Here is a 17,716-nt window from a genome sequence, read left to right as displayed (position 1 = left end):
ACAGGTGTGTATCACCACACTCAGCTTATTTTTTTGTGTATTTTTAGTAGAGACGGGATTTCACCATGTTGGCCAGGCTGATCTTGAACTCTTGACCTCAAGTGATCCGCCCACCTCAGCTTCCCAAAGCTCTGGGATTACAGGCGTGAGCCACGGCACCTGGCCTGTAGTATACTCATCTTAATGAATGTCTTGGGTTTTAATAAAAGTAATAGGCTGAAGGCCGCGGTGGCTCACAGTGGCTCACGGCTGTAATCACAACACTTTGGGAGGCCGAGGCGGGCGGATCACAAGGTCAGGAGATCGAGACCTCCTGGCCAACACGGTGAAACTCCATCTCTACTAAAAATACAACCGGGCATGGTGGCGCGTGCCTGTAATCCCAGCTACTTGGGAGGCTGAGGCAGGAGAATCGCTTGAACCTGGGAGGCAGAGGTTGTAGTGAGCTGAGATCGTGCCACTGCACTCCAGCCTGGCAACAGAGCAAGACTCTGTCTCAAAAAATAAAAAATAAAAGTACTAGGCTAAAATTTGTAAAGGAATATTTAGGATAATGTAATTTATTTTAGCCACTCTTAACATAATTTTTAGGTGTTCTTATGTGGAGTCAATTAAAAATGTAAAAAAGTGGTATATACCCACAAAATCATAATTTTAAAATTAAGATGAATTGAACATTAAGGAGAGCTAACTCACTGTCATCTTTTTCTCTGATGTTTTCTCTTCCTGACAAAGCAATGGAATTAGTACCCAAGGAGTGTATCTCTGTCCCTACTTAATTTTAATGTCTTAAACTTGTCTCTGTCTCTGAATGCCTACCAGGTATATCTGTTTTGCTCACGCACATTTTATAATAGATACTCCCTCTCTATTATTGCAGCATCCTTACTTGAATTCTTTTTCTTCTCTTACTTATATAGTCTTGAAAGCTTAGAATAAATCCTCTTGGGCATCCTTCGCTCCCTAGCCACTTATTTCTTTTAAAATGACTGTGTAAAAAACTTTAATTCTTTGAAAGTGATTTTGATGGTGTTTCAAACCAGCCTGAAGGAAACACCAACAATCTGGAACATAGCAAAAAATTTAAAAAGATAAGACATTTGAATTATAAGGTTTGGAAGGAAGTCCTTTTTTTTTTTTTTTGGAGACAGGATCTCACTCTATCACCCAGGCTGGAGTGCAGTGATGTGATCATAGCTCACACAGCCTCAAACTCCTGGGCTCAAGCAATCCTCCCACCTTAGCCTCCCGAGTAGCTGGGAGTATATAGGTACACATCACTATGCCTGGCTCTTTTTTTTGTAGAGATGAGGTCTCGCCATGTTGCCCAAGCTGTTCTTGAGTTCCTAGGCTCAAGTGATCCACCTGCCCCAGCCTCTCCAAGTCCTGGGATTATAGGTGTGAGCCACTGTGCACAGCTGGTACCGTTTTTAACCTCAGGTATCTCACACATGCTACTCCTTCCTCCTGGAATGTTCTTTCCTCCATGTTTACTAAGCTAATTCTTCGTCCTTTGATTCTTAGATTGTAATTTCTTTTCTTTTCTTTTTTGAGACAGAGTCTCGCTCTGTCACCCAGGTTACAGTCCAGTGGCGCAATCTCAGCTCAGTGCAACCTCTGCCTCCCAGGTTCAAGCAGTTCTTCTGCCTCAGCCTCCTGAGTAGCTGGGATTATAGGCACCTACCACCGTGCCTGGCTAATTTTTCTATTTTTTAATAGAGACGGGGTTTCACCATCTTGGCAAGGCTGGTCTCGAACTCCTGACCACATGATTTACCCGCCTTGGCCTCCCAAAGTGCTGGGATTACAGGTGTGAGCCACCATGCCTGGCAGATTGTAATTTATTTTCTTAGAGAGGCTTTTCCTGACCTTCATATCTGAAAATACATATACACTTACACACATTATTTATCTTTCTCTTCCTAGCACTTACTTTTTTTGTTTGTTGTTGTTGTTTTAAGAGACGGGGTTTCGCTCCATCACCCAGGCTGGAGTGTAATCATAGCCCATTGAAGCCTTGAACTCTGAGGCATAAGCGATTCTCCTGCCTCAGCCCCTCAGAGTAGTTGGGACTACAGGCATTTGTTGTTTTTAGGTACTGGATCTCACTGTGTTGCCCAGGCTGGTCTTGAACTCTTGGCCTCAAGAGATCATTCCACCTTGGCCTCCCAAAGTACTGACAGGTGTGAGCCACACCATGCCGAGCCATAGCACTTACTTTTTAACTGGATGTTTGTGTTTCTGTTTTTTAATGTCAGTCTCTCCTGCCCAGCTGTAAACTCCTTGGGGTCGGGAATCACATCTGTTTGTTTCACTATTATATAGCCTATATAGCTTCTAGAACTGGGCCTGGAATGTCCTAGGCACTGTGAAGTAAATGATTGATACTTGGGTTTGGGGACATTAGTCTGGCTTATAGAACATATCATTTTCCTAAAACTTAAAAACATTTTTAGGCCAGGTGCGATGGCTCACACCTGTAATCCCAGCACTTCGGGAGGCCAAGGCAAGTGGATCACCTGAGGTTAAGAGTTCAAGACCAGCCTGGCCAACATGGCAAAACCCTGTCTCTACTAAAAATACAAAAATTAGCTGGGTGTGGTGGTGCGGGTCTGTATTCCCAGCTTCTCAGGAGGCTGAAGGAGGAGAACCACTTGAACCTGGGAGGCAGAGGTTGCAATGAGCGGAGATCGTGCCACCACACTCCATCCTAGGCAACAGCAGAGCAAGACTCTGTCTCAAAAAAACAAAAACCTTTTTATACTTTTTTTAATTTAATAAAACTTTGTTTTCACAACAGCGTCTTTAAATGTTTTGAAATAATAGAATGAGAATTTTAAGTAGCTTTTAGAATTAATCATATTCTTTTAGTGGAGTTAAGACCTACTTTAATGGCTATACCCTCTTTTTAAGCCATCTAAATTAAATTCTGTTCTCTAACAAGTAACATATTTTAAAAATCTTTTAAATTGTAGAAGTAATTTGGTTTTTTGTTTTTACAGAAAAGACAAATAATAAAAAGGTATAGAATATCTTCTTTCACCATTTCCCTCATGTCATTCCCAGAAGATAATTACTGGTATCAATTTTGTTTACATTGTACCAAATATTTTCAAGGCATGTATAGATTACATATTTTTAAATAAAAAGTTGGAAGATATTGGTAGACATGCAGATTACTGACATGAAATAATACTGTAGTTATCATTCCTCAGCTTAGATTTTCTTGTTTTGCATATTTCTATAGAATAAATTTCTACAATGTGATTGCTAGATTGAAGAGTGTACATATCTTGAATTTTGATAGCTACTTCCAGATTGCCTCCCTAAAGGGTTTTAGAAACTTCTTTCTTTTTTGTTTTGTTTTGGTTTTTTTTTTTGAGACGGAGTCTTGCTCTGTCACCAGGCTGGAGTGCAGTGGCATGATCTTGGCTCACTGCAACCCCCGCCTCCCAGGTTCAGCGATCCTCCTGCCCCAGCCTCCTGAGTAGCTGGGACTACAGGCGCACACCACCACACCCAGCTAATTTTTAGTGTTTTTGGTAGAGACAGGGTTTCACCATGTTGGCCAGGATGGTCTCAATTTCTTGATCTCGTGATCCGCCTGCCTCGGCCCATCTAGATTATGTCTAATACTTAGCTCTTGTAAGTAGCAATGGTATGCATATCTTCATACTTATCCATATTTTTTACATCTCTCAGTGCTTTTCAAATATACATTCTTAGAAGTAGATTTGCAAGGTCAGAGTCTGAAAATTTAATGCTTTTCATGTATATAACCAAATTGCTCTCCAGAAAAGTTTCAAGTTACATCTTACTAGTAATCTTAGAGTGCCCATTTTTTCTAGAATCTAAGCATTAAAAAGAAAATTACCAGTTTATTTAGAAATTAAGTGGTTTTTTTTTTTTTTGGACGGAGTCTCACTCTGTCGCCCAGGCTGGAGTGCAGTGGCACAATCTCGGCTTACTGCAACCTCTGCCTTCTGGGTTCAAGTGATTCTCCTGCCTCAGCCTCCCAAGTAGCTGGGACTACAAGCATGCGCCACCATGCCCGGCTATATTTTTAATTTTTAGTAGAGATGGGGTTTTACCATTCTTGCCAGGCTGGTCTTGTACTCCTGACCTTGTGATCCGCCTGCCTTAGCTTCCCAAAGTGCTGGGATTACAGGCATGAGCTACCGCACCCGACCTAGAAATTAAGTTTTAAAAGTAACAAAAGAAGAAAAAGGAGATAAAGCTATGATATGGGGTGGAAAATGAATGTTGAGACAGCATTAGGTACTGAGTAAGTTGTATTCTTACTTCTTACATTGTTCAGTTAATAAATGCCCTTTATTCTCTTTATTTAGTTTTCTTTGATTCTTTTTATGTATGTCACTGTTTTTTGTTTGTTTGTTTATTTAATGCCATTTTATTCTACTTACCTATACCTTTTCACCTAGAGACCAAATGAGAGGGTTGACACTGTATCAGAAAAACCAAGGGAAGAACCAGTACTAAAAGAGGAAGCCCCAGTAAGTTGTTTTACTGAATACTGTCTAACCAAATATGGTAGAAGAAGGTGAAACACAGTGATTGAATTGCAACACAATTGTATTGGTACTACGCTTCTTAATTTCAGAAATTATATTGAAATAAATCTTGGAGCTGGTTTGATAGGTGGATATTTTCAGTGAATTATTTTCCTTTTCAAAACTATGACCTGTTTTTTTTTTTCAATTGATCATGTGTATTTTTTTTTTTTTTTTGAAATGGAGTCTCGCTCTGTTGCCCAGGCTGGAGTTCAGTGGCACGATCTCGACTCACTGCAACCTCTGCCTCCCAAGTTCAAGCGATTGTCCTGCCTCAGCTTCCCGAATAGCTGGGATGACAGGCACGTGCCACCATGCCCAGCTAATTTTTGTATCTTTAGTAGAGACGGGGTTTCACTGTGTTGGCCAGGCTGGTCTCGATCTCCTGACCTCGTGATCTGCCTGCCTCACCCTCCCAAAGTGCTGGGATTACAGGCGTGAGCCACTGCACCTAGCCGATCATGTGTATACTTAACATGCCTTGTTAATAATTTGGCAACAGAAACCATCAATCCTATCTTCAGTATTTGGGGTGGGGATTATTAATATTTTTCCTCCTTCCCTTCTGCTAGTTTTAGATAGGAGGCATCAGAGAAAAGTAAAATTGAAGATAAATTTACATTGTTAGCACTTTTAATGTACTTTATACATTGTTTCTTTTTTTGAATTTCTGATGTTTTTTGACCCTTTCCTGTATCAAAGTATAATTGAAGATAAAATTACATTGGTAGCATTTTTAATGTACTTTATACCTAGTTTCTTTTTTTGAATTTCTGATGTTTTTTGACCCTTTCCTGTATCAAAGTATAATTGAAGATAAAATTACATTGGTAGCATTTTTAATGTACTTTATACCTAGTTTCTTTTTTTGAATTTCTGATGTTTTTTGACCCTTTCCTGTATCAAAGTATAACTGAAGATAAAATTACATTGTTAGCATTTTTAATGTACTTTATACATAGTTTCTTTTTTTTAATTTCTGATGAAGTTTTTTGACCCTTTCCTGTAGGTTCAGCCAATGCTATCTTCTGTTCCAACAACGGAAGCGTCCACTGGTGTTAAGTTTCAGGTTGGCGATCTTGTGTGGTCCAAGGTGGGAACCTATCCTTGGTGGCCTTGTATGGTTTCAAGTGATCCCCAGCTTGAGGTTCATACCAAAATTAACACAAGAGGTAAGAAAAGGCATAAACAGATACTGAATAAAAGGTTGGAAATAAAAGTGACTTTTAAATGTTGTATGTGAATATAAGAATACACACGTAATATATAATCTGATACAAAAATGTGCATATCTGTATCAGTTTTGTGGATTTTTTTTTTTCTTTTTTTTTTTGAGACGGAGTTTTTGCTCTGTTGCCCAGGCTGGAGTGCAATGGCGCAATCTCAGCTCACTGCAACCTCTGCCTCCTGGGTTCAAGTGATTCTCCTGCCTCGGCCTCTGGAGTAGCTGGGATTACAGGCACCCGCCACCATTCCTGGTTAGTTTTTGTATTTTTAATACAGATGAGGTTTCACCATGTTAGCCAGGATGGTCTTGAACTCTTGAACTCAAGGGATGCACCTGCCTCGGCCTCCCAAAGTGGTAGGATTACAGGTGTGAGCCACTGCGCCCGGCCTCTGTATCAGTTTTTAAAACCAGTGAAATACTGATAGTCATTTTAAATTGCAGAGTGCTTCTATGGCTAATGCAGTCCTTGTTTCCCTTATGACACCCTACATTTGCTTATAATTTGCTTACACTTGCTTTTTTTAAAGACCTTAATCTGACTGAAAATATGACCTCATATTTCCTAAAGAAAGCATATAGACAAGCGATCAGATGTTTTATATGAGCTTAATAAGCATTTGGGCCAAGCCTTCTTTGAACATTTTTATTTCATCGTTGACTGCTATGGATAGTAATTTTTTTACCCAGACAAGTACTTTTCATCCTGGCAAATTTTGCAGGATGCTTTTTTTTCCTCTACACTCCATTCTTGAATCTGTAAATTTACTGGGGCATCCTTGTAAATTTGATATGACATGTAGCCTGAAGGTTGCTATATAATATAGAATCCTACCTTAGGAGTGTTAATAAAAATTAAGAAAGACAATTCTAACTTTTCTCTACTCCTTTTCTGGGATTTGACCAAAGAATGATATGGAGTAGATTGCTGAGATTCTAGCATTTGAAATGAACTTGCTTAGTAGCCAAAGAAAGGTTTGAGCTTGGAACTTACTTCTGGGTGTTAACTTTGTGAATTGACTCTTGTCATGTGTAGAGTTCCTCATTGTCTGTGACAAGTTTGTGCCTGTTTCTTTTTCTTGTACTTTAAACCATCTGTCTTGGTCCTTGTTCACTCTTCTGAGGGGAAAAAGTATCTCTTTATGTCTGGCAAGGCACATTTGTGATAGGATCAGCCATATCTGTGATTCTTGTGCTGCATAACCAAGAATCTCTCCCAGTATAGAAGGCCATCTGGCTCGACCATTTTTCGTCTTGTCAATGTGACCTGCTGATTAAAGGTTAGGAGACGGGATGTGTCAGTGAGGCAGAAGTGAAAAGCCAACATTGTTGGGTGTCTGCTTTAGTGCAAGGTCCTGTGTTCAGTAGTTCTCTTATATATTTTCTTATACAATCCTCATAGCAGCAACACAATGAAGTAGGTACTATTATTATCCCATATTTTAAATAGGTAAACAGAATCTCAAAGAAATCTTAATTTCATAACCTCTCCTCCTAAACACTGCATTATATTACAGGGAAAGCAGTTAAATTCACCCAGTCATCATTTACAGAGGTTGGAGGAGGCAGTCTTATTATAGTTCCTTCATTTATATAAGAAGGGTATTGGACTAGTCGTCTCTGAAGTACCCTACCCCTCTAATAATCTATGGTTATATGAGTGGGAAAAGAAAAGACAAGGATTTTCCAAGAAGACCATGCTTTCTTAAATAAAACAATTCATGTCCACATCTGGGCCTCCAGAACTCTCTAAGAAGTTACATCATGTCAGAACTCTGGATCTTCACTTCTCTCCCCTGAGGAAAGCATACTGTTGAGATTATATAAAGAGTTTCATATTCAATTACTTTATGAAAACCTGCAGATTTCAGCTTTTTTCAAGATACAAATGAAAGCACAATTTATGTCTCATCTGTATTTCAAAGGAAGTATTTACATTTAGTTTTATTAATTAACCTAATCTCAGCTGGGCAAGGTGCCTCATGCCTGTAATCCCAGCACTTTGGGAGGCCAAGGTGGGTGGATCACCTGAGGTTAGGAGTTCAAGACCAGCCTGGCCAATATGGTGAAACCCCACATCTACTGAAAATACAAAAATTAGCCAGGCATTTTGGTGCATGCCTCTAAGTTCTCACTCAGGTGACTGAGACAAGAGAATCACTTGAATTCAGGAGGTGGAGGTTGCGGTTGCAGTGAGCCGAGATCCACCACTTCACTCCAGTCTGGGTGACAGAGTGAGATTTGGTCTCAAAAAAAAAAAAAAAAAAAAAAATCTAGCCTGGTACCCCCTAGGCAGTTTCCTACTTTAGTGCTGGAAAAACCGATTTTGTTTATATTACTACCAGAAGTCTGAAATTTTAGGTTAAGAAATGCATGTATTTTAACCTATATATTTTAATAAAAATTTAAATTGTTCTATTTTTCTATAGTAGTTTTAAAAACTTTATTGAAATATAATTCTCATATCATAAAATTCACCTGTTTTTTTGTTTGTTTGTTTGTTTTTGAGATGGATTGTTGCCCAGGCTGTTGTTGCCCAGGCTGGAGTGCAGTAGCTATCTCAGCTTACTGCAACCTCCGCCTTCCAGTTTCAAGCGATTCTCCTGCCTCAGCCTCCCGAGTAACTGAGATTACAGGCACCCACCACCACGCCGGCTAATTTTTTTTTTTTTTTTTTTGTATTTTTAGTAGAAATGGGGTTTCACTATGTTGGCCAGGCTGGTCTCAAACTCCTGACCTTGTGATCTGCCCACCTCGGCCTCCCAAAGTGCTGGGATTAAAGGCGTGAGCCACTGCTCCTGGCCAATTCACCCTTTTAAAATATACAATTCATTGATTTAAAAATCTGTACATTCACAGAGTTATGCAACCATCACCACAATCTATTTTAGAACATGTTCATCAACCCCAAAAAATCCTGTATCCATTAGCAGTCACCCTCATTCCTACCCGCTAAGCAGCCAGTAACTACTTTCTGTCTCTGTAGACTTACCTATTCATCTGGCTTCATTCACTTACCATAATGTTTTTGAGGTTCATCCATGTTTTAGCATGGTATCAGTGCTTTATTCCTTTTTATTGCCAAATAATATTCCATTTATGGCTATATAGTATAGTTTTAAATGCAGTAGTTTTCTGACAGTTTTTCTGAAAACCAAAAAACACAGCCTAAAATTTTTGTTAATTATGTTCCACACATGATGCCTATTAAGCATTTTATGCTGATCATTATTTTTTTAATAGCACATATACTGCATGTATACATGGGAGATACCCGGAGAAATGAGTGAATCTCCTGTGTTGCTTTCTATCTAAGCAACTTTGTAAAATTTGTCTTAATCATATATAGTAATCACTGGTTTCCATATTGTTATTAGTCAGTGTTTTTATTAGATTCTTGGCATTGGAAAATGTACTTAACAGTTTTTCACACATAAAGATGTAATAATTATTTGTAAGAGCATGTTGAAAGATGTTTGGATCACAATTCTATTTTAAGTTGTATTTTATTATTTAGGACTCATTAAAAATTTAGCTCTTCAGTCAGAGACAGATGTGCTTGTTTCTTGACTTTTCAGGTCTGTAGCTTCTTATTTCAGTCTTATTTCTTAGTTTTCCAGGTATCAGGAAACAAAGTACTAACAAATAGGCAAAATGTTTGTCTTGTTTCCTCTCTAGTAAATGATTTAATGGGGGAAGAAGTTGAAAATACAGATTAAAGTGAAATTGTGTTATCTATAAATTTCAGCTTTTATGTTAAGTCCTTTGGGATTATCTGTTTATATCTGAAGAAATAACTCTGATGTTTGGAAGCATTATGTACTATGTTTTTTTAATCTGAATACCTGTACCCACTACCCTGTCCTTGAAATTCACTTATTAATTTAGGTTATATTTCTATTTTTCTCCCAAAAAACCCTTTGGATTTCAGATAAATTTTCTTTGACTAATTATAATTAGATTTGTGCTTGGGTCTTTATTCTCAGATGAGATGATAGGGAAATCTGAGTCCGCTGTTGCCTTTTTCTTCCTAATTACTTTGGGTTCTCTGAAAAGATCAGTTCCTGCATTTCTCCATTGACCTAATACTTTTTCTCTAGAACAGTATTTTTCAGACTATTTTTGGCAAAAGATCAGTTTTTTTTTACTTTTTTCAAATGTCTAGCCTACTATGGACTAATACCTCTGTAAAATACAACCAAAGTGAATTATTTAAAAAAAAAGAATGCCCTTCCCCTGAAAAAACACCTAGTGCAAGATTCTTGATCATGTGTCTAGATATCATAACAATGTCAAATTGCTGTCAGAGCTTCTCAATGCTTACTCAACTTCTGTACTTACTTTGTCACAGACTGGCTTGTTTGTCAAACCAATTTCAGAGTAGCATTGCCCTTAATCAGCAGTTCTCAGATGTTGTGGTCCCAGGACCCCTTTTACTCCTAAAACTTGAGGACTCGAAAAGGCTTTTGTTTACGTGGGTTATAGCTAATGTTATTTAAATTTAGAAATTAAAGCTGAGATGCAGGTACAGTGGCTCACGCCTGTAATTCTAACACTTTGGGAGGCTGAGGCAAGAGGATTGCTTGAGCCCAGGAGTTCAAGACCAGCCTGGGCAACATAGCAAGACCCCATCTCAGTTTAAAGAAAAAAAGAAATTAAAGCTGAGAAAATTTCAAAATATTTATTAATTTATTTAAAAATAAGAACCTATCATAGGCTGGGGCCAGTGGCTCATGCCTGTAATCTCAGCACTTTGGGAGGCTGAGGCAGGAGGGTCACTTCAGGCCAAGCGTTTGAGACCAGCCTGGGCAACATAGTAAGACTCCCATCTCTACAAAAAAAGCAACAAAAAAATTTATTAATTAACTGAGCATGATGGCATATGCCTGTGGTCTTACCTGCTCAAGAGGCTAAGGCACAGGATTGCCTGAGCCCAGGAGTTTGAGGCTGCAGTGAGCTAAGATCATGCCACTGCAGTCCGGCCTGGGCCATAGAGTGAGACCATGTCTCTAACAACAAGAACTCCTTACATGCTATCATTAATTACATTTTTATGAAAAATGACTATTTTGTTAAAAAGTTAATGAGAAGAATGTTGTTTTGTTTTGTTTTGTTTTGAGACAAGAGTCTTGCTCTGTCACCCAGGCTGGAGTGCAGTGGTGCAATCAATTATTTGTGGTGATTTTTACAGTAGCTATTAGTTCTATAACTGGTGGGTATTGGAACATATCTTTGGACCATCCAAACATACAAGTTTTAGTGGGAGTAATACTGAGGAACTTGGGTTAGATTCCCATTTTTGGCAAAGTAGATGTGAATGCTTATGTTCTGAAATGGTTAATAAGAATTTTTACTTACAGGTGCCCGAGAATATCATGTCCAGTTTTTTAGCAACCAGCCAGAGAGGGCGTGGGTTCATGAAAAACGGGTACGGGAGTATAAAGGTCATAAACAGTATGAAGAATTACTGGCTGAGGCAACCAAACAAGCCAGCAATCACTCTGAGAAACAAAAGGTAACTAACATGTTAATATTATTTACCTAGTATGGTTTTTAAAGAACTTAATAATTTAGAAGAATTTTTCATACTTGAATTCAGATAATTATTAGAATCCTTTTTTTAAACCCCTTTCAGCTGTTTTAATCATAATGGTAAATGACTAATAAGTTTGTAAGTACAGCAATGAGTTTTATATGTCATATAAACAACGTATAGTACTATTAAAAACTTTAGCTACCTGCTTAATATTGGATTCTATTGTGAGTTTCATTAATGTGCATAAGTGTACCAGATGCTAGTGAAATGTGGATTTTTGCCAGGGGTTTTTACTCTTTTTTCTATTTCAGCATGTTTCCATAATTTCTTTTCATTCTTGTTTAACAAAATTGTTTTATGAAAGTAAAGTTTTAAAAATATTTAGTGAGTGCCTATTGTGAAACAGGGATGCTTTTAAGCATTTTACGTATATTAACTCACTTATTCATAACAACCTATATGAGGTAGATACTATTATTTCCCCTTTTTACAGATGAAGAAATTGAGGCACAGAAAGCTTATGTAACTGGTTCAACCGAGATCACACATGTGATGGAATCAGGAAATATATTTGATGTGGTGGTAGATATTTTAGGATTTTGACATGAACTCTTGGTAATCTGGTTAAGATTTTAAACTCAACTAATTTTAGTGTGGGTCTCTTATGATTCAGAAGTTTGTCATTTTTTACACTTGAAAAATTAATTTTATCACAGATAATTTTGATTAATTTTATGAGACTTACATTTTACAGATTTATATATCAGTATTTGACATATACTATCTCATAGTTTTATTAACTAATTTCTGGCTACATCAGTCTAGCCACCTGGATAATTCCTAATTGCTCTGGCCATCTCACACATCTTTATTCAAAGTATTTTTACCCCTCTTGCCAATCCAAAGCCTTCTGATCAACTCTGGACCTAGAGACCTATGGAAACTATAATTCAGGTCTACCTTTTTTCTCATCCATGCCTGTTCTCCTTTGTCTTGTTAATTTTCATTTGTTCCTTGAGGCTCTGTCCTTTCACTTCATTCTGTCCCTGCATGCATTGTGGTTCAAACTCTGCCAGTAGCTTTGTTGTGATCTCTGTAGCACCCCTGACTTGCCCTCTGCCCTTGATATGGGAGAGAATTGGGAGTTTCAGGGTATCATTTTTAATGTTAGTGTTTTATTAGCCACTGAAAATAACCATTTCTGTAATCATTGTTCTCTTTTCCCTCATTATCACTAGCTTTTTATGTATATGAGAGGAGAAGGATGTCTCCCTCTTGGGGTCCTTGTCCAGCAGAGTGATCAGCAAAGGAAGGATATAAAAGAGAGTAGATCCTCATGTTATCGAATATCTATTTATCAGAATTATGGAGACAGAACATTCCACTTGTTTGACCAAAGAACCTGAAGATATTTATGTAGACCTGAAAAGATAACAGGATCACATGGGAAATACATATCAATTTTAATGTACCTATTAGAGTAAAGCATGTCTGATAATCTCTATCTTTTTTAAAGATTCGGAAACCCCGACCTCAGAGAGAACGTGCTCAGTGGGATATTGGCATTGCCCATGCAGAGAAAGCACTGAAAATGACTCGAGAAGAAAGAATAGAACAGTATACTTTTATCTATATTGATAAACAGCCTGAAGAGGCTTTATCCCAAGCAAAAAAGAATGTTGCCTCCAAAACCGAAGTTAAAAAAACCCGACGACCAAGATCTGTGCTGAATACTCAGCCAGAACAGACCAATGCAGGGGAGGTGGCCTCCTCACTCTCAAGTACTGAAATTCGGAGACATAGCCAGAGGCGGCACACAAGTGCGGAAGAGGAAGAGCCACCTCCTGTTAAAATAGCCTGGAAAACTGCGGCAGCAAGGAAATCCTTACCAGCTTCCATTACGATGCACAAAGGGAGCCTGGATTTGCAGAAGTGTAACATGTCTCCAGTTGTGAAAATTGAACAAGTGTTTGCTCTTCAGAATGCTACAGGGGATGGGAAATTTATCGATCAATTTGTTTATTCAACAAAGGTACCTCTTTTTTTTGTGGAGTTTTTTGGGGGTTGGTATTTTAAAAGCGGTCAACCTTGGCATTTAAAACAATGACCTTGGCATAATTTAAATACCCTTTCTACCCACTGAATTTGAAACATACAGTCATTGTACTCTGTGGGCAAAAAAGACAGGCAAAAAGGCTATGTTTTTCTTCTTTTTTTCCCCCTTCTTTTGTGATTTTCCCATCTGTAGTAGATTAGTCTTGAGCTGTGCAGCCAAAATTGAGCTTAGCTCCCTAAAGTCATGGAAAAAAACTGGGCACTTTGCCTGTTTCTAGTTTGTGTAGTTAGCTTTTCTTAGTTGCAAAGTATACTTCTTATTAAAATCATTTTTGTCAATTATATGAATTAACCTTTGTTATAAAAACCACTGTATTAGTTGTACCTGCTGACCTGTTTGGTTCCACCAGCAATTTTGTTAGATTCTTATGGGCTTGGGATATCTAACTGCCTTTCAGAGAATCCCAGAACTGTGTTTGTTCTGTAACAATTAGCTGTGGCAATAACTTGGGTAATGGGGTAAAAACAGCCTCTACAAACTGTGTGCCTTCATCAGTTTGTCCTGGGCCTCCATTTAGGGCACTTATACTTTAGCTTGAAGACTTTAAAACTCTTCCATAATATTGGTAGGTATTTATTCCATGTACCTCTTCACTACCATCCCATCCCATCCCACTGTGTTGAGTTTGTGATTTTGATTTAGTTGCATTTCATTCATGTGTATTAAAGAATTCTATGCTTATTTTTTTCCTAATATAGTCATATGCAGATTAATTAGTTAAACACAGGTATGCTTAATTAGTAATACATCTTCCTAGAGAAATGTCAAGGGTGCTCTTTTAACCTGGTCTGCCCATAGGTTCAGCTGACTTCAGTTAAGGCCAAGCTACCTGCAAAAACTTGAATTGCAGTCCCCACTTGATTCTCTTGATAGCAAATGAATATTTTTCATTTTTCAAATAGCAAATGAGTATGTTGCATCTTTTTTGAGTACAGATTGGCTTTATTCTTGGAGCTAGTTTTACTGCTTCTGATGCACAAGTCAAACTTTGTCACTACCACCCCAAAGAATGCTATTTAAAGGAAATTCAAGATAAAACTGATCTTTTCAAAATGAAGGCTCTATATATATTTATATTTATTTTTTTCCTTTTTGAGAGATGAGGTCTCACTCTGTGGCCCAGGTTGGAGTGCAGTGGTCAGTCATAGCTCACTGCAGCCCCAAGGGATCTTCTGCCTTGGCCTTCCAAAGCACTGAGATTACAGTCATGAGCCACTGTGCCAGACCTTTTAAAAATTTTTTGTAGAGACAGGGTCTCACTATGGTGCCCAGGCAGGTCTTGAACTCCTGGCCTCTAGCTGTTCTCCTGCCTCAGTCTCCCAAAGTGTTGAGATTACAGGCAGGAGCCACAGTGCCTGGCCAAAAAAATACATATATGTTTATAAATCACTTCTTTACTTCTATTCCATTGCATTAAAAATACCTAAAAGGAGACCTAAGTTAATTATACCTGCCTTCTTTCTGCTTTGGATTACTTATTGGGTCACATTTTGGTCACCATGAGTGACATATTTCTGTATCTAGGGATATTCTTGTCTCAAGACATATTGGCATTTTTTTCTGTGTAATAGAGCACTTTACCAAATGAAAATGACTAGAGTTCTCTTACTGTGATATGTATAAAGACCAGAAAATATTTTGTTTTTATAGAAAATTGAGTGATACAGGTGTATTTTTTAGTGACATTTATCACCTAGACTTAGACAAATACTCTACCTCACGTGATCTTATTGTGCATTTTAAAATGTATCTTGGAATTAGCTGGGCATGGTAGCACATGACTGTAGACCCAGCTACTCGGGAGGCTGAGGCAGGAGAATTACTTGAACCTGCGAGGCAGAGGTTGCAGTGAGCCAAGATCATGCCACTGCACTCCAGCCCGGGTGACAGAGCCAGATTCCATCTTAAAAAAACTTTTTTTTGGCCGGGTGCGGTGGCTAACGCCTGTAATCCCAGCACTTTGGGAGGCCAAGGTGGGCAGATCACCTGAGGTCAAGAGTTCGAGACCAGCCTGGCCAACATGGTGAAACCTCATCTCTACTAAAAATACAAAAAAATTACCAGGGCATGGTGGCACGCATCTGTATTCCCAGGTACTCGGGGAGGCTGAGGCAGGAGAATCACTTGAACCCAGGTGGTGGAGGTTGCAGTGAGCCAAGATCACACCATGCACTCCAGCCTGGGCGACAGAGGGAGACTTCTCAAAAAAAAAAAATTGTTTTTAATTTTTAAAAAAAGTATCTTGATCACTTAATCAAATTGTTCTGATAAAGGCTAAGATAACTTAATTGCAATCAAAGACCATATAAAATTTAAGCAAATTATGATCATTTTAAGCCATCTTTATAAGCCCATGATGCCACTTGCCTGGTAATCACCTGTTTTGTTGTTTTTTCTTTTGCCTTATTTTAAAGGGAATTGGTAACAAAACAGAAATAAGTGTCAGGGGGCAAGACAGGCTTATAATTTCTACACCAAACCAGAGAAATGAAAAGCCAACGCAGAGTGTATCATCTCCTGAAGCAACATCTGGTTCTACAGGTTGGTATGAGTGAAGAATATATATAGGTCCATTTTGAGAAATCCTTGTTCTATTCTGCTATAATGTGGTAGCTGTGTTTCTAAGAAACTCTTAGTTATCAAAAGTAAATTATATTTAAAAATCAAAATATAAAAGCAGTTATTTTAATAGGAAAGAATGGGTTAGGGGCTAGAGAACTTTATTCATAGCAAGTTATTTTTTGTACAAGAATTAAAATAATAGGGTTCTATAATTAACAGTGTATAGCTATAAAAATCTATATGTATCTGAGTAAATACACCATCGATTATCTCTCTTTGCATAATAACAGCTTTACTTTTCCCACTCTGTTAGCACACACATACCATTTCCTCCTTTACCCCTGTTGGAAACAAACTGGCTGATGCCAAAGCTCTTGTCATTATTCCTAGGTGTGCTAGATACTAGTAGCTGAGGGGCCTAGAGCCTAATTGTCCTAATGTAACCTGTTTTCTGATTAGCAGACACCATGAATTGAAAATCAAGCCATGTTATTCTTGCTTAAAGGAGAAGTGACTGTATTCAGTAAGACTGTGCCTTTGGAATGTTCAACTTTTTTTTCTGAGACAGAGTCTCTCTCTGCCACTCAGGCTGGAGTGCAGTGGCTCAATCTCGGTTCACTGCAACCTCCACCTCCCAGGTTCAAGCGATTCTCCTGCCTCAGCCTCCTGAGTAGCTGGGATTACAGGGGCATGCCAACACACCCAGCTACTTCTTGTATTTTTAGTAGAGACAAAGTTTCACCATGTTGGCCAGGCTATTCTCCAACTCCTGACCTTGTGATCTGCCTGCCTCAGCCTCCCAAAGTGCTGGGATTACAGGCGTGAGCCACCACGTCTGGCCTTTTTTTTTTTGAGACAGGGTCTCACTCTGTCATGCAGAATGGAGTACAATGGTGCGTACGATCATGGCTCACTGCAGGCTCGACCTCCCAGGCTCAGGTGATCCTCTCACCTCAGCCTCCTAGGTAGCTGGGACCACAGGCGTGCACCATGATACCTGGCTAAGTTTTTGTATTTTTTGCCATGTTGCCCAGGCTGGTCTCGAACCCCTGGATTCAAGCGATCTACCTGCCTTGGCCTCCCAATGTGCTGGGATTATAGGCGTGAGCCATTGCACCCAGCCAACATAATTTTTTTGCGACTAACTTACTAAGGATTTTAGAGTTTTAATTGAATGTCTGGTGAGTTTGGTTTATGTAACAGTATTATATCAGTAGTAGTATTTCTGTAATACTGCTTGCTTCATATAGCCATCAAGAAAAGAGTTAAGTATTAACTAGCTTGTTCATTTGGAATCTTAGTTTAAGAGAAAGGAGTTTCATTTTGTTCTTTAAAAATTTGTTTTGAAGCTAAGAAGCGACTATAGTAGAAAAAAAAAGTTAAACTATTTTCTGAACATACTTATAGACCCATATATGGGTTTTTTTGTTTGTTTTCCCACACTGACCAGCTGGGTGTCCTATGATTCAATTTGATTCTCACACTATCTCCCTGGTGTTAGAGTCCAATCCCTCAGGTTAAGGGCTCAACCCTATGAGACTGCCCCCACTTCAGATGTCAGTTGCAAGTCTGGGGCTTCAGAACTTCTGACTGACCAGCTATAAATTGGAGGTTCTCATGACCCCCTTCTTGGGTTTAGTCATTTGCTAGAGCAGCTCACAGAACTCAGACAAGCCCTTTCTTTACATTTACTGGTTCATGATAAA

General features: G+C 38.6%; 1 protein-coding gene across 8 annotated transcripts in view; it reads left to right on the top strand.

The window, feature by feature from the left end:
• NSD3 (nuclear receptor binding SET domain protein 3) overlaps positions 1-17,716 on the top strand; it is a 112,366-nt gene that overhangs the window by 39,642 nt on the left and 55,008 nt on the right. For all 8 annotated transcript variants that reach the window (XM_063726408.1, XM_024251003.3, XM_024251002.3 and 5 more), the window contains exons 3-7: positions 4,443-4,514; positions 5,581-5,743; positions 11,157-11,311; positions 12,849-13,364; positions 15,863-15,989. In XM_063726408.1, coding sequence (XP_063582478.1) covers positions 4,443-4,514; positions 5,581-5,743; positions 11,157-11,311; positions 12,849-13,364; positions 15,863-15,989 — 1,033 coding nt within the window. The remainder of the gene's footprint in view (positions 1-4,442; positions 4,515-5,580; positions 5,744-11,156; positions 11,312-12,848; positions 13,365-15,862; positions 15,990-17,716) is intronic.

This window comes from Pongo abelii, chromosome 7, assembly GCF_028885655.2.
Source record: "Pongo abelii isolate AG06213 chromosome 7, NHGRI_mPonAbe1-v2.0_pri, whole genome shotgun sequence".
Classification (NCBI taxonomy): Eukaryota; Metazoa; Chordata; class Mammalia; order Primates; family Hominidae; genus Pongo; species Pongo abelii.
Note: the sequence above shows the minus strand (reverse complement) of the source record. Positions and strands in the feature narration are given on the sequence as shown.